The sequence below is a fragment of the Monodon monoceros genome, unplaced genomic scaffold (assembly GCF_005190385.1).
Source record: "Monodon monoceros isolate NGI ecotype Baffin Bay Population unplaced genomic scaffold, NGI_Narwhal_1 Super_Scaffold_16, whole genome shotgun sequence".
NCBI lineage: Eukaryota > Metazoa > Chordata > Mammalia > Artiodactyla > Monodontidae > Monodon > Monodon monoceros.
Genome location: NW_021703772.1, coordinates 27,144,067 through 27,168,744, shown reverse-complemented (window position 1 = coordinate 27,168,744; position 24,678 = coordinate 27,144,067). Strand labels below are relative to the sequence as shown.

At 35.5% G+C, this 24,678-nt stretch overlaps 1 protein-coding gene across 7 annotated transcripts in view; it reads left to right on the top strand.

Annotated features, from left to right (window-relative positions):
• MAP2 (microtubule associated protein 2) overlaps positions 1–24,678 on the top strand; it is a 210,050-nt gene that overhangs the window by 179,286 nt on the left and 6,086 nt on the right. For 4 of the 7 annotated variants that reach the window (XM_029225969.1, XM_029225972.1, XM_029225968.1 and 1 more), the window contains 3 exons: positions 3,829–3,976; positions 8,659–8,999; positions 22,877–22,958. In XM_029225969.1, the coding sequence (XP_029081802.1) occupies positions 3,829–3,976; positions 8,659–8,999; positions 22,877–22,958 (571 nt within the window). Of the gene's footprint in view, positions 1–2,710; positions 2,882–3,828; positions 3,977–8,658; positions 9,000–20,821; positions 20,915–22,876; positions 22,959–24,678 lie in introns of all 7 variants that reach the window. The other 3 variants (XM_029225966.1, XM_029225971.1, XM_029225970.1) reach the window with 2 other exon arrangements.

Genomic DNA, 24,678 nt, shown 5'->3' with positions numbered 1-24,678 from the left:
AGCAGTATTACTGTAGAAATCTTTTTGGCTACATCTATGAATGTATCCATATGCATTTCCTTAGGATAATATTCTAGTAGCAAAATCATTGTTTCAAAAAGAAAGTCCACATTTAAACTTTTTGCTGCATATTGTCAAATTGTCCTCCAGAAAGGTTCTACAGCTTATATGTCCTCCAGCTGTATACGAACATGCTTGTATTCGTTATTACTAGATATCTCTATACTTTTTCTGTATTTACCAAGTTATGGAGATGAAATATTTTGTTGTTTTAATTTGGTTGTATTAATGATGTTTAGCTTCTTCTATGTTTATAAATCTTTTATATTCCTTATTTTGCAAATTTTATTTTTGTATTATTAATCATGTTTTTTAAACTTTCAAAAGACCAAAACCAACACAGAGTATTTAACTTCTTTCTCATTGAAAGAAAAAAGTTAAAAGACTTATCATGGAATCCTAAAATTACAACAAATAATTTGAGTGATGATAATTAGTAATGTATCGCAATGTTCTGGGTCCTAGCCATCATGTATGATATGTAAATCACAATTCTTTGTTTAGCTTTCTAAAAACTAATACAATTTTAGACTTTTTATTTATTGTGAAAAATAGGAATTCATTTTCAATGACAGCCAAGCCTTTTATATCATATTGCAGCCAAGGGACTTTATGTTGATTAAAAAATATATGTATATTTTATTATTATATAAATGTTTTCAGACATAGTCCTGAACTTATGGCAAGCAATAGAATCCATTTATCGCTTTGGTAATTTTAGTCCTTATTTTGACCACACTGCTATTTCAAGATTTGTATCTCTTTACCTTCTGTTTCTGATGGGGTACTAGTGGGTTGTGTTGGTTAAGAGCAGGGCCATGAAACAGGCCAGATCCAAGTTTTGAACGTTTATTAACTATGTGGCCTTTTTCTTCCTGTGCCTTAATTTTCCAAAAATAAGGGGAGGAGTAAAAATTCCTATATCATAAGTGAGCTGTAAACACTAAGTACAGTAATTTTATGAAATAATACATTCTATAGTGCTTAGAATATAGTATTTATTCAATAAACAGCAATAGTTATTATTGTTATTATTTTTTTTAAGTGGAAGTCTTTAGGAGCAGATACAGAAAGTTAAGTCTGAGCTTTCTCTTGGTAGGAAAGTAATTTTTAAGATTACATTGTTTGCAAAATCTTTCAGAAATTTTCAAGTCCGTTGGTCTTCAAGTAACTCAACAAGAATTAGCATTCAATGCTTACACTTGGACAGAGACCATATACATCTGACACAAAAACTAATCTTTTTCCTTGTAAATGCCCATCTCATCCTTCTGAAGAACAGAGATTAGACCACCGTTCTTTCTAACTTTTTCTCATTTAAAATCCTCCTTTTTCCTTGTAACCTCATCCTCTTCCTGTGTTTCCTAAAACCTCAAGATTAACTCAGTACATCCATCAGAACAGTTCTCTCTGATTTTTCAATTGATCTTTATTGTGAACCTAACCTATAATCTTTCATTTCATTTGAGTTTTTTTGTTTGTTCGTTTTATTTTGTTTTTGTTTTTAGCAGGAGATTAGTAGATGTCTTTCATAATTTGAGGCAATCCAATTACTCCATTTTTCTTTCCTATGCCACACTTTTGAAATTCACTAATTTGTGGGTAGCATCAGTCAAAAAAGAATGACTTGTGCTGACCCAGTTATACTTCCCACTCAAGGTGCTGGGTCTGTGAAACAAGAAGTGATTCGTGCAGTCTGTGAATACTTATGCCTCTTTGAAGTGTCTACGGAGGTTACAACTTGAGATAAAAATCTTAGTTTCAACTGCTATTTTTGTATCGGCTAAATCATATTAATTATTTGAAGATAAAAATGTCCTCGGCTTTGTCATACTTGTCTGTAGTTTTAACAGTCTCCCCTGAGACATGTGGCATGCCAGCATAGCTTTCTCCAAAAGCTGTATATATATGTCCAACCCACTTACACTTGCTCTTGCCGACAATCTTCCCAGGGATTATCAACACCTGTGAAATAAGTCTTGTGATTTTTATGGGCAATCTAGTCAGTGTTGACTTTCATTTTTAGAATTTATAGCACATCATACAAACTGTGGTCTCTGCATAAAAATGTTATTAATTCTATGGTATAACTTGGTCCCTGGTATGCATTTGACTCACAAAATGAACTCATTATATATAAAATCTGCAATTTTCTGATGAAATCAGTGTAGATAATCTGAAAATACATTTTCTCAACTTAAAAGGGAACTATTTTCCGTTATTAGGCCTTAAATATACTTTGTTCTAAAGTTCTTGAAATGTGATCAAAATATTGATTATATATACCATTTAAGGGCTGTGTTTATTAAAGGAACAATTCCAACAGACTCTCAAGATATTTTCCAAATATGGTATCATTATAAGGTTTATGGCTTAATCAGAGACCTTATACATAGAATTTATGAATAATATTTTAATCTATATTCTCATTATATATGTATTCTTAAGTTAGTTCCAGTTAAAAAGATGTGTTCAATGAAAATCTCTTGTTCTCACATAATATACATCTCTATCATTGATTATAACCATTTATCATGTGTTCTTATTAAAACATTTAATTTCTTATATGTTTACATGTTTTTTTTTAATTTTCCTTTTACTTCATAGTTTGGTTTATTTTGTGCTTTTGTTTGTTTTCTTTCATGGCTAGAATTCTACCTTGTCAAAGATTCCTGCCTTACAGGGTAGCACAAAGTCCCCACGATGCAGCTCAGCCTGCCCTAGTACGACTAAAAGGGCTACATTTTCTGACAGTTTATTCATACAGCCCACCTCAGCGGGCTCCACAGACCGTTTACCATACTCAGAATCAGGGAACAAGGTAAGGCAGCAAGCCAATCAAAGGTGCAGAAAGGAACATAATTTGAGAGAAGGACACAATTCAGTAAATGTATGAAAGCAAAGACTTTCAGTTCTGAAGTGTTTGACATATAAACAATAGACCTTATTAAAAACAAGTACAAATTAAGTGTTTCAATAGTTATAAATAGTCTAATCATTAGAAAATAGATGTCTTTTTGTAAGATATACAATGCATAATTAATTTATTATTTATTTGATATTTAATAAAATTTCAAATACAAAATATACTATATATGATGTTACATGTGGCATATTATATATAATATTGTACCAAATTATATTATATATAATATATAGACAGTTTGGGCTCAGTTTCAGACACATCAAGATTTAATACTAACTCTGCTACCTCTCAACTCAGTGATTTTTGAAAAAATTACATAAACTGATGAAAGCTGTTTCCTCAGCTCTAAAATGCATATAACATTTTTTGTAAAAATTAAATCATAAATGGATGTAAAGTACTCAGCATTCCTGTCACGTAAGTGCACAGTATATGGTGGTTATCACTGCTAAATACTGCACGTGCAGTGCCCTTCTGCCAGTCCTTCCTGATTAATACATTATCATGCTGATGAAGACTTCTCAGTTAAAATTATTAATTACCTGGAGACTACTTGAGCACATTATTTTTATCATAATGTTATCATTTAGAATTTGAATTTCACAATCGATTTTTAGCACTAACTCCAAAATAATATATTTTTATAAAACCTCTAGGCAAATCTGAATTCTTTCTAAGTTTTGAAGCAGAAATGCTTATAAGTATATAAAAGTCAGTAGTGTGGATTAAAAGAAATTCATCTATCAATACAGGAGGAAACTTAGCCAGAGCAATGTAATTACTTTGCATAATTAAAACGAAGATTCACAGGATCCCAACGTCGTTTTATTTTCCCCAACCAGGATGGAGTAACCAAGAGCCCAGAAAAGCGCTCTTCTCTGCCGAGACCGTCCTCCATTCTTCCTCCTCGCCGAGGCGTATCAGGAGACAGAGATGAGAACTCCTTCTCTCTCAACAGTTCTATCTCCTCTTCTGCACGGCGGACCACTAGTAGGTTTATTTTGCTTTGGCTTCGTTTTCATTCATTTTTTTTAAATCCCTTAAGTGGAGTAGCTTATAATGTACTTATATTTTACATTTGCAAATAAAATATGCATTAAAATCAGATTATATTTGTCCTAAGAATCAGAGATCCAGGCTATCAATGGGTCTAAAACCATTATTTGAGTCAAAACAACTGAGGGAGGAATACTACCTCATTATTCATTAAATAGGATTGAAATAAAGTCATTTTCAGAATATATTTTCTCTCTTGAAGTTTAAAGTAAAAAAGAAAATTCGAAAGAACTAATTAGTAGAGAAAACCAATAGTCAGGGATTTTTTTTTTTTGGCCACACCACATGACGTACCGAACTTCCCCAACCAGGGATAGAACCCGTGCCCTCTGCAGTGGAAGCTCCTAGTCTTAACCACTGGACCACCAGGGAAGTCCAGGGACTTTTTAAATATAAAAGCTTAACCTTTATTAGAATTCCAAGTCTTAAAATCTAACTAGAAAATCAACAATCAAAATTAAGGATCCTGCTCAATTTGGTAAGAATTTGCATTCCAGTGAGGCTGTAAACATAGCATGTTCTGTGCAATAGCTTCAATTTATTTTGATTTCATAATGTAATGGTCAGCAATTATCACAGTTTATGTAAAGAATATAAAAAAGTTCCAATCATTACCCACTTATGTGCTGTGTTGCTACCAAGACTATCTAGTAATTTAAATTATTTTCATAAACATGTTTCTATTACCACAAAAATACTACCATTTATTAATCACATATATGTGCTAAAATCTTAAGACACATTTTTCAATCAGTTTAATTAACAATGCTGATGGTTAGGTATTAATAACCTCATTAAATCTACTGATGAGAAAACTGACCTTTTAAAGACAGTAACTTGTTCAATACTACACAGCTAGTAAGTGGCTGAATTTGGTTTTCAGCCCACTGATAAGTTCACAACCTGTCCTCTTAATGTCTTCTCTATATTTATTTAGAAGAAATAGTATTAGGGAACTGTTCTGTAGAACCACTCGGAGAACAGTATCCCTGTCATTTAAAAACTATTACAAAATTGTGGAAACATTTGGAGAATAGCCTTTCTGTCATTTAAAATCCATTACGAAAGTGTTGGAAATTGCTACTACTATCACATTATAGTTGATTTCACCACCTATTTTCTAAGTATTTAATATAATTGCCCCACTTCAAATGTGACTATTTTGTATGACACTTAAACAGTGTTTTTTGCCTACAGTGAAAGTGTTTATTATAATTAAAGCCATCGTGTCCCACACCGTTTGGATTCGTGAAGCATTAACATCCTTTGAAATACATGCTAGGCCTTTGAAATCACTCTTTTTCACCTTAACACATGTAAAGTAGGCAAATGAACTAGCAAAGAAGACGTTTAAGAGTTAGTAATCTCCAGAGAAGAGAATTTAACTCCAAATACCTGGAGTTGGAATTGAGCATCAGCAATTACCCCAGGGATGTTGAGCCAACACAAAGGCCCGAGGGCTTCCCAAACACACCTTGAATTATGCTTGTATTTGTTGCCATGGAAGCAAAATGACACTTTCTTACATAAATCCACATCTTTGAGCCACTGTACTCTGCCTTTTAAAAGGTATCTGTATACAAATTGCTTTTTATGTTCTGAGCCAATTCTACCTTGACTTTTTACCTTTACTTATGCTCATAAGCATACAACATTGTATTATTTGGCAATGAACATGAAGGATACTCTGATAATCTAGGACGTAGGGTCTATTTTAGCTCTACATAGCAATAGCTAAAAGGCATAGGGACAGTTAGCAGAACAAGCAGTTTGCCTCCTCCCATTTGCCTATCATCTCCTTAACTGCACACAGGAATATTCTAGCATTTTGTACAGCTATTGAAAAGATTTGAAAGAAAGTGCTAGGCAGGAAGTTCATTCAGCCCAAGAGGAGGGAAAGACATTGTCACTGAAGAGATGACAAGATAAATAAGAACATAGTGTCATAGAGTAACTCATAAATATTTTAAAAATCGTTTTGGTAATTTAATTTAATCTTCTCTATTTCAGAACTAATAAGAAACAGGCAAATTTGTCATTTTTGATGACTAGAACATAATTTATTACAATAAAAATTGATCGTATCTATTGAACAGCAGCATTAAGAGCTTCTTAATACTTGTGTTTTTTTCTTATTCTCCAGATATAACACAGAACCTTCCTCCTTTACTTTTTCAAAACTTAAAGCCATTTTCTGGGAGTATAGAAATAACTCTTACTTTTACACAAATGTTTCTTTTAGTAAATATTGTTATGCACATCCAGATTATTGCTTTAACTCGGTCTCCATGAAGTGAAAAATACCTCAGCACACTTGGATAAATTCTGAATCAAATTCATACCATTAAAAAAAAATATGTTAAGCTCCTGCTGTGTTCAGGCCCCATAAAAGACACCAGTGTTAGGTAGAGCAGCAAATAATACAGAGATGATCCCCTCTCCCCAAAAGACCTGAGCTATTTAAAAGTGATGACATGATGGAGAATACATTTGAGGAGGAAATAAGTTTCTGAAGAGATTTTTCAGGACATAGTGACTGACTCAAACCAACATCAAAACCTTTCCATAAACACATGTTATAGCCAGGAATCTACAGAAAGACAAGTTGAATGTGGTTGTATTATCCTGGTCTTGAAATGTCATATTTGTGGAAAGCAATAAAAATCACTAATTTATCACTTTACTCTTCTCAAATCCCATTTCATATTGCCCGTTGAATAGTCTACCCATGTCTTGCCCTTTTACTAAAAGACCAAAAGGACACAGGGCAACTTTGCCTTGATATGTGAAAACTGTTCACTGAGAGAGGAAGTAAAATTATTCTGGTTATCCAGGAGACTGAGTCTAGACCAATGGGTAGATTTACTTTGTCTTCAGACTACAATTATCTCAGAAGCGCTCTTGAGCTCACTCCTTGTAAATATTAAAGCAAAGATTAATTGTCTCCTTTCTCAGGAAGAACTTTCTGCACTGATGATGAATTACATCAGATGACTCTACGATCCCTTTTATTTCATTAATTTTAAAATTAATGAGTTATATCTTTAACCTCTACAAAATTTCCAGAAGATTCATTGATTTTACAAAGTTACATACTCAGTAGTAAAAAATAAAAATCATGCCCTTCTATAAAATATTTTAAAAAGTGAAAGAATTTGTATAATAAATGTAAACAATGTAAATCAGTGTTCTATTATTGGAATCAATGTATTATTTTAGACGAAAGATTTTTAGAGTTAAGAGAAAGTTCAACAAATATTAAGAAGCTAAATATCATATCTGGCTTAGCATTTAGTATCATCTGGGTAAATGAACCTCAATGTCCTTACTGTTAAGTTACACATAATAAGAGCTGCCTTTACTGCGTGTGTGTATGTTTGGTTATCAAATGTTCGGTATTCACAAAAGTGCTTTGAAATCTGTTAAGGTGTATCCTCATTTATATCATTATTCTTTCAAAAAAGCATTTGAAATGGCATTTAAACCCACATTAAAAAAATAATGTGAGAAACATAGCATAGGAAAATGAGGGGAAATGAGTTAAATGATAAAATGAGGTTAATTTCAAGTTGAGGCAAAGAAATACACCTCACAATATCTTTATTATTAATAGACAGTGAAGGATGATTGATTTGACTCCAAACTGCAAACTAGTAATGAAAGTATGGGAGAAAACACAATCACAAGATTCACTGTGAACATATTGCTACAACACCCTACTTTTCTAAGGAAAGAAATTGTTTTGTTTTTTCTAATAAGAGCTAAGATATATTTCCTTATAAAGGAAATATTTGCAAACACAATCAGGTACAAGATTCACTGTGAATAAATTTTTATAACATCCCACTTTTCTAAGGAGAGAACTAGATTTTTTTTTTAGAGTTAAATAATTTTCTATGCAGGCCAAAAGCATGTGATCTAAATATACAATTTTATGTTGTGTATCCACCTGGATCTCGGAATAAACTTACTACACAAAAGAATGAGTGTTCTGCATGTCATTCAAAGACTCTTCAGTAAATATGAGCCCACAAAGAACGTTAAGTGCAGACTCTTTTTTCCAACTAAAGGCAGATCCATACGCCTAAATGATCACACAAGAAGAAAATACTTTTGACACATTCATAATGAGAATTAAGTATAAATCAGGGGCTTCCCTGGTGGCGCAGTGCTTGAGAGTCCGCCTGCCGATGCAGGGGACGCGGGTTCGTGCCCCGGTCCGGGAGGATCCCACATGCCGCGGAGCGGCTGGGCCCGTGAGCCATGGCCGCTGAGCCTGCGCGTCTGTGAGCCTGTGCTCCGCAACGGGAGAGGCCACAACAGTGAGAGGCCCGCGTACCGCTAAATAAATAAATAAGTAGATAGATAGATAAATAAATAAATAAATCAGGAAAACCCAAGTATTATCTTCACATTGATAGAATCAAAAGAATGTCACCAGTTTATGGGCCTAAAAATAAGAGGTTCTCACCTTTTCGAGCATTGTTGTAATTCACAAATATTAACCCTTTAGAAATTTAATGAATTATGAGTTCTAACAATGGATGGGAAGGGGGGTGTCTCCAGGAGAACTTTCTGACACTGTGGTTTGGGTTCTGTTTTGTTTGTTAATATAGGGTCAGAGCCAATTCGCAGAGCAGGAAAAAGTGGCACTTCAACACCCACTACCCCCGGATCAACCGCCATCACTCCTGGTACCCCACCAAGCTATTCTTCACGCACACCAGGCACTCCTGGAACCCCTAGCTACCCCAGGACCCCTCACACACCAGGAACCCCCAAGTCTGCCATCTTGGTGCCCAGTGAGAAGAAAGTTGCCATTATACGTACGCCTCCAAAATCTCCTGCTACTCCCAAGCAACTTCGGCTTATCAACCAACCACTGCCAGACCTGAAGAATGTCAAATCCAAAATTGGATCGACAGAGAACATCAAATACCAGCCTAAAGGGGGGCAGGTAAGAATCACATGTACACACGTATTTGCTGCCAAAGTAAAATCCCATTACTTATTATGTTGTCCTCCTCATATTATAGGCTAACAGTTCTTAAAACAAAAGGGAGATGGAGGTTTTAAAGCATTACAGGTTATGATTTATTGCTGAGGGTATGGATCTTATCTGAGAAAGATAGCTTATGAAATATGATGGAAATCATATGGCTTGTGGTTATTACTAGATAAAAATTGATTTAACCGTATAAGAGAATCTTTTAGTTGACTACCTAACAGATCTTTTCTAAATGTATCTCTATTGCCTTGTGGATTTTAACTTAATAGATTAAAGTTACACTTCTGATATGGATTTGAGTGATCTATTTTAGATCCTGACTGTGAGTTCCTTTGACCATCTTTTAGTAATTCCACTTTTATCGCCTTCCTTCTCCCCAAGGATTTCCTATGACATCTTCTACCATTTTCCCATGTTCATTCCAAATCAGAACATTGTTCCCCAAGTTTCTTCTCTGGCTGCTATTGCCCAAACATTGCAAAGGGCAAATACTCATGTTGATAATTAATAGACAGTTCTGTATGGTTCTACTGGAAAATCTATTTCAGATTAATTTTATTGAATAGGGTTCTTAGTAAAATTCTACCTACTAACTCTTAACTTCAGCTTCAGAGCAAATATTCACATATTTTTCCAACAAGAGGGCTTTGAATTCTACCTTAACCTGAACCTTGCTTTTACACTATGTGTTTGGACAAAGCAATTAGCCTGGAAGGACTAATACAATACAAATACAAATATCATTTAATATTTCCCTTGTGATATTGATATACCCATAGTTTGACTTTTATTGTCAATGAAGAGATAAAACACCCATCTGTTAGTGAAAGAAGAGAGAAAGCAATCATTTCCTTTATACATTAGCAAACTTGTAATGCCCTTTCAATATACCAAAACAGCTTTTCTTTTTAACCTCAATATTATTTTCTTCCACTCTTTTTCTTATCTCTTATATTTCCTGCCACTGATTTCTGGTATCCCTCTCTCATGCCAAAGAAAATGTATTTTCAGCAGGTTTAGAAGAAATGTCTTGCCAAAACGTGAGGCTGTCGAAGACTCCTACTCAGTGTTGTAACAAAAGTTTAAAATTGCTTCTTCCTTTAGCAACAGACTTCTTTGCTTTCTCATTGTGATTCTGTTCAAGAAAGTCCAAAGAGTTAAGCAAAAATCAACCAAAGAAGGAACGAAGGACTCAGTATGCCATTTTCAGAACAACTATAACATTCTATAATAATATAGTCACAGAAAGATGCTTTTTCATAGAAAAATGTTATTAAAATATGAGCTGCAAGAAACACTTTTTAAGCATAAAACAAAAATAGTTCTACCAAGTTTAAGCCTGTAATTCGAAAAATCTCATACTCTTGCCTTTATCATAGTTTTGCACATCCAAGAGAAGGAAATATTTTGAGCCTTTTGGAAATATCCAAATGTCATATTATTTTTATATTTATACATAAATAATTGAAAAGAGTAAGTTGAATAAAATAAATTTAGTACCAATTTGCAAGTTTATTATTTTAGCTCTTTTGAGCTACCCCCTAAAATAGAGTAATTATCATATGTATTTAAAATCAATTCTCTTTTTATAAATATCCCAGTGTCCTGGTATTCTCCTTAACTAAATGTGAGGTTTACTTGCTTATCTTCTGAAAAATATTGATACTTAAAAGAACCTGTTTCTTCTTAGAATCACAAGGGAATATTAAGTGCCTCAAAGATATTTTATTGAAACTAAAAATAAAATCTAATAAGAAGGGAATAATTATTGATATAATTTGACAATAAATGATTTTATTCAAAGGACTTTTCAAGACAGACAAAAAGTTGTTTTGGCCTCAGCTTTGCTAGAATCATTAAGTTAAACGAAGCCCAAAGTATGAAGACTTATTTATTTTCTCTTTCTACTTCATTATGATATCTAGCTGTGAATATTTCTATGTCTAATTTTAATTGACTTCTACTATATTTGTTAATTGATAAAATTGATATAAAGATGTCTCACTCGTTTGAGCTGAACTAATGCTGCCCTAGAGATTATGGTAATTAGGGTTAGTAAAGATATGACACAAAAAATTACAGAAGGAACAAAAATAGCCTCAAATCATCATGTCATTTGAAGAAAATCTCTTGTTCCATGAGGCAAGTGGTAACCTGATGCAAAATTATCCTACCGCATCCTCAGATGACTTGGAAAAAATCTACAACAGTGGAGTTATAAAATGACTTTTGTTGGAGAAGCAGGAGGTATTTCCTCACCAAGATAAGAAATAGATGGAGGGAACATATTTGCCTTCTATTTTGTGATAGATGGCATCAATGCATTTAAACTAGACAGGAAAATGAATTGGGAAATTGAGATGCACTACAGTTGAACTGTTTTTGTAGGAAAAGTATTTCACTCAACACTTTAACACTATCCCCCTAAAAGCCTCCTTATAGTGTATGATCTTCTCAAATACAGGGAGTGAGGAAAGGGTCTTTTTCTGTACATGTTAAACTGGGGATTTTGACTGGATTTTAGAGGTTCAACTTTATAAAATGACTAAGAGAAATGTTTATGTTAAAGCTTCTTAGAAATTGTCAAGATAATATGCTAAAGACCCTTGTTATCTGACAGAGAATCCATAAATGCACCCTGTTGGGGAAATTGAAGCCAGTGGCATGTTGTCCCCAATAGTAATTGTATATACTAGGATATTTGAATGGACAGTGACCAACCCAGAATCACTGAAGAGGACCAAGACAACATTGATACCTTCTGTAGGAGCCCAGTTTTGTAATAGACATATGTCATCTATAGTTATTAAGAAAAAAAGTCACACAACTCTTATTGGTGAAGATGGGAGTAAATTGGTAGATGTAACCTTAATTTAATTAATTCAAACCTTCTGCACAGACTCTATTGTAATAAAATTCAGAGTGGTTTAATTGTATGTAAATAATTTAATTTTAAAAGCTTTATTATTGTTGTTTTAAAGTTTGTGCAATCACTAATATTAGGGAGAGGAAATGTATAATGAAAGATATAGTGTCTAAGGAATTCAACAACTTTCCAAGTTGGGAAGCTTTATTATTTGCCCCATTTTGAACATTTATTGCTCTTCCATATGTATAAGGTTTGTGCTTATGGCTATTATCTCTTCTGTTGAAGTCCAATTTTCTATTGGCAAAGAGGCTCAGCTCAGGGCTTAGTTCAGTGAGGCAAATCAATGCCTAATGGAATAGATAAGCTAGCTGAAGATATGAGGAGCTTTACAGAAAGCAATAAAGTTAATCTTTTCAGCTAAAATATAAATTCATTCTACTGTAAAGAACATATGTAATCTCAGATTCACTATAGATAGTAAGCTTGGTTGATTTAACTCAAGGCATAGGTAAAGCTATCTTATTAAGTGTATTAATTTAAAACTATCTCAATGTACCTAGCTCCTTAAGCTACATTAAATCTAAAGCTAAATTTTAGAATAAAAAGTGTTAGCTTTTTAAGGACTAGTCTGCTTGATTTGAACAAAGGTAAGAAAATAAACAATTTCTCTAAATGTGTGGCATAAAAAATTTAAGCAACAACTCAATGAATGGTACTTTTTCTATCTGTGGATCAGATTTTTTTTATAGGCACTTTGATTTATATGGAATACTCCTACATGTTTTGACAAGCTTCTTGTTTTTTCTCTGTCAGCTTTATGAAGATCAGTATACAAAGCACCTTGTGATAGTTGAAAGTTACTAATGAGGTGGTTTCACAAATCAGAACAAAGAGTTTTCTTTTCATCTCCCTTTCCTTCATTCCATATCCTGGCCATCTTTAGGTGCTAATGATTTTGTGCCCCAAACAGCACTTATTCTACCCATTTCTTTCAGTCCACTCTCCACCACCCTAGCACAGGATATGTTATCTCTTGTTGATATCACTGCAATAGTTGTTAACTAGTCTCCCTTCATCTGTTCTTTTCTCTTTTTTTAAAATTTTTATTTTATATTGGAGTATAGTTGATATACAATGTTGTCTTAGTAGCAGGTGTACAGCAAAGTGACTCAGTTATACATATACATATATCCATTTTTATCAGATTCTTTTCCCATATAGGTTATTACAGAATATTGAGTAGAATATTTCTGTTATTTTCTCTATCTGATATACTCTTGATACTGTAGCCAGGGCTTCTCACCATATTTATACATTCCATTGTATAATTGATTATTTAATGTCTATCTTGTTTCACCTACTAGACCATAAGCTCCATAAAATCAGGGCTGAGGTCTGTTTCATCCTCAGTGTTCAGTATATGGTAGGTATTTGGCATATTTGTTGAGTGAAAGTTGAATGAATGTTGTATACTATATGCATCGAGAGATGCATTCTTTCTAGTGACTTGTTGAATGAGTGTGACTGCCTAAAGCTGTTACAGTTATTACCCAAAGAAACACCCCACGCTGGGACCACAGTGAATTTTGGCTAAGAGAATATTGGATCAGAATGTAAGAGCTGAGTTCTTGGTCCAGCTTTTTTGCTAAATTATTGTGTGACCTTAGATACTGACCTCTCTAGTCCTCGACTTTTTTTTTTATAGTTTATTATTATTTTCTAAAAATATTTATTTATTTATTTTTGGCTGCATTGGGTCTGCTTTGCTGTGCGTGGGCTTTCTCTAGCTGCAGTGCACAGGCTTCTCTTGTCGTGGAGCACGGGCTCTAGGTGCGTGAGCTTCAGTAGTTGTGGCTCGCGGGCTCTAGTGTGCACACAGGCTCAGTAGTTGTGGTGCACGGGCTTAGTTGCACTGCAGCATGTGGGATCTTCCCAGACCAGGGCTCGAACCCGTGTCCCCTGCGTTGGCAGGCGGATTCTTAACCACTGCGCCACCAGGGTAGCCCTCAACTTTCTTATTTGTAGGATAGAAGCAACAAAATAATACTTGTTTCTGTATATAGCACCACCTCATTTAAATAGACTATGTGGATACTTTAAGCTCTCAGATCCATGGTTATACAGTGTTTTTGCATTGCAGCTCATCAAAAAACATTCATTTAGGTACTCTAATAGACTCCATAAATATTTGTGCCACAAAGGGCCAGCTGAAGTTGAGTGAAAAAGCAGTGTTTCTGAAATAGGAGTGTAATTGAGGAAGGGGGAGCAATGGGAAGGAGGAAGGAGAGAATGAAATGTGTGAAATGTAGAGTGGAATCTTTTTTATATTTTCTTATAAAGTTTTAGGCATTATCCTGAGACGCTTTTTGGCCTTTCACATGCTAACTTGAATGAGTTGCTTTCAATTTTATATTCAAATGAAAAAATGGAATTAATTCTGGAGGCAACTGATAAGTTATAGTAAAACAGGATTTTTTTCTCATTATATAAAATTATGATGGTCACCACTGTGAAGGTCTACTGAGTGCTATTAATATATAGGCAAATTTACAAATTATAAATTTTATAAAAAAAAAGAAAGACTGAAGCTTATTTAGATCTTTTTTCTCATTTGTATATTTATTCTTTCATCATTTACGAAGACTATGCTGGGCACTATATGATAAAAGGGGAATGGATGACAATAACATCCCCTGGCCTCTACAATCTAGGCAGAAAAAAAGTGTTTGTTTTTTCTCGTCCTCCCCTAGTTCCCTGCCTTTATTTACTTTTAAGTTTTTTCCAAGCCATTCTTTCCATCTCCTTAGGCCTCCAAATAAGTGCTAAATAAGAAGTGTAATAAAATATCCCATTAACTGTAAAATGCAACCCAGCATGAAGAATAACTGTTCACCAAAATACATTACAAGGCATTTTTTTGCTCTCAAATTCATCATTATCTCAAAATGAAAGCTCCTTGAGATCAGGGACCCTGTCTTTTTTTTTTTTTCTCAGTTTTTTTTTGGAGTATAATTGCTTTACAATGGTGTGTTAGTTTCTGCTTCACAACAAAATGAATCAGTTATATATATACATATGTTCCCATATCTCTTCCCGCTTGCGTCTCCCTCCCTCCCACCCTCCCTATCCCACCCCTCCAGGCCGTCACAAAGCACAGAGCTGATCTCCCTGTGCTATGTGGCTGCTTCCCACTAGCTATCTACCTTACGTTTGGTAGTGTATATATGTCCATGCCTCTCTCTCTCTTTGAGGGACCCTGTCTTTATGCAATAGAATTTTATAACTGTAATTCAAGTATCTTTTCTAAGGTAATGAAAAGTTATTGAGCTAAGCTTCATAAATATTAATTATTTAAAACTATGGAAAAATTATTACTTTGGGTTTAAAAAGTTGTGGCCTGTGGAGTCTCTTTTTGCTTTCTGTTCATTTACAAACCAAGCAAGGACATGGGAACAGCATTGAATCTCAGGTTGTTTTCAAACAACTGAACAGACTCTCAAAAAGTTACTTTCTTACCAACTTGGTCCAGTATTCCTTAAAATTTTAAACTAAAGAAAAAAATGTAATGTTAAGATTTTGGCATATGAACTTGATAAAGCTCATTATCTGTTAATTTTCATGAGTCACAATGACTGCTATATTCATAACTTTCCTTCCAGTGCCCATGGGCAGACCACTTAAAATATTTAACAGTGGTTCTAAAGGCTAAACTCAATGTCTGTTTCACCAAAAAGTTCTTTCCAAATTTTTCAACATTGTGCATTCACCCCAAGGTTTCTCAACAAGGTTTTACCTTCTGTGCTTTTTGACAGTCTGCACAGGAAAATTGGGCTGATGCCTTAATAGGTCCTCTTCCATATTCTTTTCCTTAGAGATCTGTGGAATTGTATGTTTTCACATAAACTATTATTTCTATTAAAATGTGTACTGAAATATACTTATTGTTTATATTTATATACTTAGTTTTGAAGAAGTTATTGATCAGTGTTGGTAGAGTTAATTAAAATTCAGAAGGGACTGTAATGTTTGTATACCTGTATGCATTTTGACCACAGCACAGGGTTGTTAACAGATGAATATTTGATGAACATCATCTGTTCCAGAGAACTTTCAATCTTCAGGAATATATGATATAACAATATTTTTGTTTTAATATATGATACCTCTGGACTCTATAGAGGCTAAATAGTTTTCATTAAAATTGAATGTTATGGAATAGGAAATACTTTTGAGAAAGACAGAAAAGTGTTTTTATAATGCAAGTATAAAGGAAAGCTTAATAAGCCTTCCTGAGAAATGATGCAAACCCAAAGGAAAAGCTTAATTCCCCATAAAGTTGAAGGGAAGTCAATTGAGTGTCACTGTCCACTACCTTTCAAAAAGAATTTCTTTCTAAGACAACCTTGGATGGAGAAAGAAGGAAATTTCTTGTAATTGAGGTTCATGCCTAGAAGAGACCTGAAAGACCTAGTACCAGATTGTAAAGGAGCTGAGAACAGAATCCAAACTTTCGGACTCCCAGTTACTTTCCATATCTTGCCATCTTGAGCTGACATGGGGATGTTTTTACTTAAATAAGCAGCAGCAGAGAGTGTCAAAAAAATCAAGTTTCTGTTGCTCAAGAAATCCAAGTTGACACTGTGATTAATGCCTCTGGTTTATAAACTGTTTTACTAAAAACTATGTTAGGATTGTATTTTCTTTCATTTTTCATGTTTCATATTTCCAACTAATCTCTAGTAAGAGATCTTTTCCTGTCTACAGGCATAGCCTGCATTTTGTATTCCTGCCCTTTCTTAGAGTAACCCCATATTGGGGGGGAAAACAAAAAGCTCATTTCTCTAAAGGAGCAATTAAACTTATATGCAGAGAGAGTACAGTGGCAGATCACTTCAATTGAACCATTATGGTAAAATTCAACTAGACTCACATCAAGAATATCCAGAAAGTAACTATTCTGTTCTTTCCTAACATTGTGGAGGAATACATAGAATTAATTAAAATTAAATAATTCTGATTAATTATTCAATTACATTAACCTATTCTTTGTAACTCTTCATGCTTATAAGACCCTTATATGAATGAAAAGTCAGTGGTGTGTGCATACAAGTCATCAATGTATGCCCATGAGAATAAAATCCTTTTTTGCCAGCCTGCCACTTCGAGGGACTGGTTTGGCTGAGCCTTGAAGGATGATCTGTTACAGACTAAACTTGGAAAGAGGGCATTCTGTCAAGAGATAAGAACATGAAGAAAGCATGGGGGTGAACCTGAAAATGTAACAAGGCCCTTAATACGAACTAGAATACAGTCTGGATGAAATGTAAAGTATTAAGAGAGGACTCAAAAATCAGAATTGCTACAAACCCTGGTTGCCTGGCTAAAAGTTTTGTTGCATTTAATAGGAAATAGGGAGTTTGGTAGAATTTTGAATAAGGCAGAGTTTTAGGAGGATGATCCAGTTGATTGATACAATAATACATTTCACTTCCACTATGAAGTATGCAGGAGGAAAGGTTGTCATATTCTTTGCATTAATAGAGCAAGTAAAAATTTTGATTGAAAGAAATTAACAGATTAAAGTGTGGTTTAGAGTTAATGTTGGATAATGATTATTCAAATAATTTTTCCTTCATATCATTTAAATAGAAAATTAGTTCATTTGTAAATTAGAAGGTCATTATATTTTTTCTAGGCAGTCTCTAAGATGTTAACATAATTTTTCTTGACATAGGCTTTAGGAAAACAAAAGTCCAATGAAAATTTCTTCCCAAAGAAAGTAGTTTTTATTTCAATCTATCCACAGAGAACAGAAAGTTAAACTCAACTCTGATAAAAAAAAACTAATCTGAAATAAAGCCTTTTGCTTCACAGCAGTCATCTATTTTTCTATTTTATGGGATGGTTTCTGAGGACTGCCTGTATTTGTGGAATTAACTCTCTAAGGCATTATTTGCCAATGATCCTAGAGATATTTGGCATGAAGTATTTTGTAATTTTGCTAAGGCATAAATGTGAGTCACATGGCTCAGATACAAGTTGTCAAGCTAGAGTGTAAAACTTACTGAACATCAAACATTCACTGCCCAGAGTGGTTTTATTTCTGTCCACTCAACCATTAAGCAAAATGAATGTCATACTTTGCCTCATTTTAGACAAAAGCAATATACCATGGGGCTTCCCTGGTGGCGCAGTGGTTGAGAATCTGCCAACTAATGCAGGGGACACGGGTTTGAGCCCTGGTCTGGGAGGATCCCACATGCCGCGGAGCAGCTAGGCCTGTGAGCCACAACTCACGCGTCTGGAGCCTGTGCGTGAGCCTGTGCGTGAGCCTGCAGGTCTGGAGCCTGTGCTCCACAACAAGAGAGGTCACGGTAGTGAGAGGCCCACGCACCGCGATGAAGAGTGGACCCCGCTTGCCACAACTAGAGAAAGCCCTTGCATAGAAACGAAGACCCAACACAGAAAAAATTAATTAATTAATTAATAAAAACTCCTACCCCCAACATCTTAAAAAAAAATATATATATATATATATGTACCATGAAGTTTTTTCAATTATGGAAATATGTAAAGAATGTGTTATTAATGCATGTCAAATTGAGCAAACATGGGTTAATATAGTCTACCATCAAAAAAGGCCAGCTAGGGCTTCCCTGGTGACGCAGTGGTTGAGAGTCCGCCTGCCGATTCAGGGGACACGGGTTCGTGCTCCAGTCTGGGAAGATCCCACATGCCGCGGAGAGGCTGGGCCCCTGAGCCATGGCCGCTGGGCCTGCGCGTCCGGAGCCTGTGCTCCGCAACGGGAGAGGCCCCAACAGTGAGAGGCCCGTGTACCAAAAAAAAAAAAAAAAGGCCAGCTAGTTTTTTCCGCTAGAAAATCTGTGATTCTCGGGAAAATCGACTTTGAAGTTGGCCTTGAAGTTTTAGAATTTAAGATTTAAATCATCTCTAAATAATGCAGGCAATGTGTCCCCTTTGGGTTTGAATCATTTGTTTTCGAAATCATAAAAATTGTCAAACAATTGATTAAAAGTTAGAGTCAAACAAATTTATATAACTGAATTTGGAATTTCCATTTTTGCAACAGATGAGTCAGATTTAACTTTTGGCTTTTGGTCGCTTGGTAATGAGTCACTTGATTGGTACTCTTATGGTCTCTAAATTAAAATTTGTAAATGAAATATGAGACTCTGTATATCCCCAAGGATTAGAAAAATGGCTTAGATGAATTCTGTTTCATTGCCAAAATAAATAGATCCTTATGGAGAATAATTTAAAGTATTATTATTAGAAATAACAAATCAAAATTATTTGCTTTCTAAAAATAACTTACCTGTGAGGTTTGAAATGTAGTGGCCCTTATTGACTTCATTATCTGCATCTACAATTTATGTGAAACTCTTACAGTACAACTACACATGTGGCTAGATACAGACTCTGTGATAGCCCCCCTTTTTTTAATAGGAATTTGTTTTATGCCCTAGAGAGTGGCCCAATCATCATGTCTTCTGAATTCAGATTTTGACGAGAGGCCCTTCCCTCGGGCTGCCGATGAGAGCTGTGGATGATACTTCCCTGAAAGGAACGCGCTATCTTGTCAATGTTAGGCAGATGCTGCAATTTAAGCTTTGTCTAGTTAAAACTAGTCAGGATTCAACGTGCTCTTGAATATTTTACTCTTTTTTGCGAATACCAAGAGATGTGATACCATTCTTAGAGACAGCTGTATATCTAGGGTAATTTTATTAAGCTTTTTTTTTTCATATATAAGAGGATAAATTGTCCCCTAAAGCACTAAAGACGTGATTTCCCTTTAGCTATTGGGGGGTAGTTGTAGCCAAAGTAAGATAAAACAAACAAAAATAAACCTTTCCTTCCATTCTTACATTGCTTGTTGGCCCTCCAAAACACACACAATTCAAAAACACATGAACGAAGCTACAAGAGTTATTACTTTGCACATTACATTACACCAGAGTAATATCTTTCCAGATCTGGAGTTGCTATTACCTGGATTTACTATTGCCTTCAAGGTGAGTACTGGACTTGCTGAAAATAGAAATAGAACACCTAACCTCATATCTGTTGGGCCCAACCAAGGCCTGGACTACCTGTTCATGACTCAGTACAAGTCAGCTAGCTAATGGTCCTTGGTTTTCTCCCCTCTAAAAACGGAAATAATGCTTTCACACCAAATCCAAGAATAATGGCTATTTATGAGCAGTTGTCAGAGAGAGGCCTTTCAAAAGGCTACCAAGCCAAACCAGCAAGGGAATCATAAATCCTTTCAGGAGAGGAGGCCCAGAGCCTCCTTGTTGACCGTCTTGGGAAACCAGGGCTTCTTCCCCTGGATGAATGAGAACCCTCACCTGTAGCATTCAGCCAGACCAATGCGAACCTCACCTGTTCTATGTGGACCAATCATAGTCAAGTCAAGTGTACCAGGTGATTCACAATTGTGATGGGTGACACTTTAGGGATTAAGGGGGAGGAGGGGGCACTGGTGTATCCTTCAGGATCCTGGGCTGAACTACAATCTTGGCCCTTCCAGAGAGTGGACCTGAGTCCCAGCGTTGCCCACAATATCAGAAGCATCCTCCTCACAGATAATTCAAGTTTTATTTTTCTTTTCCTATATTGTTTCCAGATTATAGCAGCCTACGGCTGGGATATCTAAGGCTCTCAAGCATTTGGCCCTTGGGGGGGGCGGGGTGCAGGAGAAAAGGGGCTCATATTCATATGATAGATCTGCTCTTCAGTTTCAGTGTTAGTTTTTTCTCTTAAATGATTACGTAGGTGGAAGGGAGTTTGGAGCCTCTGGTGCTGCCCATTTCTGGTTCCCTATACCCAGCATATTGAAAGGAAAATGCACAGTGAAGTTACTTCCAATTCCTTTTAGGTTAGGATTTTAAACCAGAAGATTGATTTTAGCAAGGTTCAGTCCAGATGTGGTTCCAAGGATAACATCAAACATTCTGCTGGGGGCGGAAATGTAAGTAGAAGCTTCTGTTAGGAGCCGTCCTGATTGTGTGGCGCCATCTGCACAGCAGGCACTTGGTCTCCTTTCCTGCCTCCCTCCCAACACACTCCCCCCTTCTTGTTGCTGCTCCACACGTCCCCCTGGTTTGGGAGCTTGTCAACCTTGCATTTTTGGTGATGGCCTTCCCATCCTTCCCTCTAAGATCACTGGCGAATTCTTGCTTTTATAATGGGGTACACCATGGTTTTCGGGGAGATGGAAAACCCACCTCACTTGCCAATTTGTTTGCTGGCCTTTGGCTTCAAGGTATTTTCTCATGCTGTCTCTACTCCCCTGTAAAAGTCAGCTGTGCACACACTTTTCTAGCTCCATTTAAGTTACTCTTGAGGCAAAGTCTGATGTACTTGAAAGTACCCAAACTGTATAATGTCAATATTTTGTGCTTCATTATTCATGAGAGTTGGGATATCATTTGGAATAATACAAAACTGGTGAAGCATGGCTCATCTGTAATTCAGTGAAAAGATTCAAGTCCCAATATACTCTGTCTTGATGGAATTTTTTCCTGTCTCTTAAATTGAGTGAAAATAATATCCTATGAGAGAAAGGGAAAGATGAATCCGTGTTTCTCAAATGTAGTTGAGGAAGAGTTGAAACAGGCAAACTCAAGCTAAAGAAAGCATGGTTCTTTGTAAAATTAGAATAACAAAAAAGGCGAACTGGGTGACTCTCTATACTACAGATCCTGTCACCTAAACTTCAGATTCTGACCGTCTGTGACTCAGGTAATTTATAGATTATCAAATCCGGAATTCTCACCTATCTAATAACTCTTGGTTCCTTGCTCCTCAACTGGGCAGAGACGGAGTCAAGCAGTGAAAGGAGAGACAAGCAAGTGCCTTCTAGCAGGAGCTGTCACCTGATGTTCAAAGTAGCTCCACTGGGTGTGAAAATATGCCATGTGGGAGGACCACAGCAAGGTTTTCTGGGCTCTTTCCAGGGTGCAGGGCTAAGCTTCAGGCTCAGCATTTACACTGACAAGGTTGCCCTCCTTCCTGTTGCCCTGACTGTAAGCTCACACCATGTGGTACTTTCACAGAAGCAATCTTGGTCCTAGGAAATAATTTGAGGGTATCAGAGGGTAGACCCAGCTGCCCTCTACTATGGGTGCTGCCGGTCAAAACACCTACATGGAAAAGGATAAATTGAGATAACTAATGATCTCTAAAGTAAGTAAGGGAGCTTCCAACCTCCAAAACAGTAGTCTGAAATTTTCCCCTAGAGAAGAATCACTTGTTCAAATGTGCAGATTCCCTGACGCCATTTCCAGTGTTCAAGTAAGTAATTCCCATGTATTTCTGATGCAAATGGACCAGGAACCACACTTGGAAAGCACTGTTTCAAATATTGGGAGATGAAATAATTTCAACAAGACACAAAGAAGAAAAAATGCTGTCATTTTATATTGATAATTTGGTGTGCAATAAAAATTCCATTTAGCCAAGACATGACAATAGTATTTTAGAAAAGCATGTTTAGAGCTTTCTTCTTCTTGTTATCTTAAAGCAGTGTTGGGCTTCTTGTTTCTATGAGCAAAGTTGGTCACTTTTATGTAAAAATCACTTTTTAAAGCATAATTTCTCTCTTCACTTGGCTCTTTGCTTATGGAAAGGTTTGACACGGTGTGGCTTCGTTCTCTGGGTGGAAGCTTGCCTTGTGCATCCAGGTGTTTCTATCCCCTTGGGGCATGATCTGTTTTCTGCTAATAAAATCTTCTATTCTAGGATTTTCCTTCACTTTCGTTTTTCTTTCCAACCAAACATGTGGGAGGATCTATGGAAGATTGTGTTTTCCCATTTGTATGTATATGTTGTTGTATGTTGTGAGTTTGGATATGTTTCTAGATTTGACGTATGATCTTGGGGGTTGTTTATGTCTAAACTACTTTAAGCACATTTTATGTGGTTCACACAGGTACAGATTGTCACCAAGAAGATAGACCTAAGCCACGTGACATCCAAATGCGGCTCTCTGAAAAACATCCGCCACAGGCCAGGTAAATCCGTTCTTTTTAGTAGTCTGGGAGATATTAGATTGGATTCAAGAAATTGACAAGCGAAATTTGTGTTGCTGTGAAATATCTAATTGGAAGGACTTTTCCAAATCCTGATACGTCATGCTTTTATTAATAGAAATTTACATTAGAAATTTCAAGGCATCTTCACTTGGACAAGTAAACTTAGTTACCACACACAGGCCATGTATCATAGGACATGTTAAAAATTAAAAGGTACAAAAAAAAAAGAGAAAAAGACAAAAAAATAAAATTAAATAAATAAATAAAAATTAAAAGGTACATGAGATGCGTTTATCTCGATGTACGCAACATGCATGTTGGAGCTCGTTGGAAATATATAGTCTATAAAATACATTGGGCCATGTATTTATACATAATACATACACTGAAAGAAGCATTTCCAAAGATTTTTCAAGAAATTGTTTTTCTACATTATGTGAAAAAAGGATTGTGCTTAAGCAAAGCTGAAAAAATTAACTTTTCTGCTGAATTTCTCAGACCCAGGTCTATAAGTATTGTGAATCCTCAGAATGCAATGTCTCCCCCAACTCATTTGACCATGGACTTCTTGTTTTTCTAGAATATCTCATAAGACTGATGCTCTAAGGTAGAATTTCTACTCATCTTGCTGGGGATTTTTCCCTCTTTAATTCCCTCTAATGTATTATGAGTCACTTTTTCTGAGTATCATGTATTATGTTTTTGCTAAACTCCACCTCCATGCATATGTAAATAATGGACAACTGTCAAATTTGTAAATTTTCTTGAGAATATTTTGACACAATTTATATGTACCATTGAAGGACAAGAGGAAGCAATTGGTTTTAACCATCTATGCTTGGCATCTTAATTAAACCAGGTAATAGGTTATTCCCATTAATCACTGTCTCAAATGTTATCAAAACAAGGTATAAGAATGATTGAGCCCAATGAGATTTCTGACCAGGAGATTATTAAGAAGAATTTATTAGTTGAAAAACAAAGGTAGATAGGATATGTTTCAAAATAGATAAACGAACTGGAAACATATCTAGAAATTGGGCTTCTCTTTGGCAAAGGGTGTTCATAAGGCAAGTCAAGGAGTTAGAAACTACGAGTAAGGAATCTCCATTCCTGGTTTCAGAATTGCTACCCCGGAATTAGCTCTCTGTCATTTAGGAAACAGCAGGGATATGTTCCCATGTGGGTATCTTCACAACTCCCCATCTATTACTTAAGTCTACAAACATTTAGTTGACGTTGTACTGTGTCAACAGTATGATAGAAGTATTTGGCTACACTGCCTACTTTCTTCCAGAATACAAAAGACAATATTGGATTCTTTCATTCCAGACAGTAAGTATACATTTAGTTAAATTCACCTGGGGTCTTGATGCACAGAAAAATCTTATATAGATAAGAAAATATTCTGTGTATGTTTTACTGGTCATAAAAGGCTATCGTCATGGACTCCCACCTTTTTCTAAATCTAGCTCTTACTTCGTAATAAATGAACCAGGTGACTAAGTTCATAAAGATGTATTAGCACAAAGATCCTTGTCAATAGCAAGCTTTTCACAAAGTTACTTTGGATTGTGGAATATCTAAGGAGAAAATAAAGGAAACAATTTGATACCTGGAGCCACAAATTGAAATATCCGGTCTTGTGGACTTCACTTCGGGACATATGAAGCTTGATGGGGATTATAGTCTTCTGCAG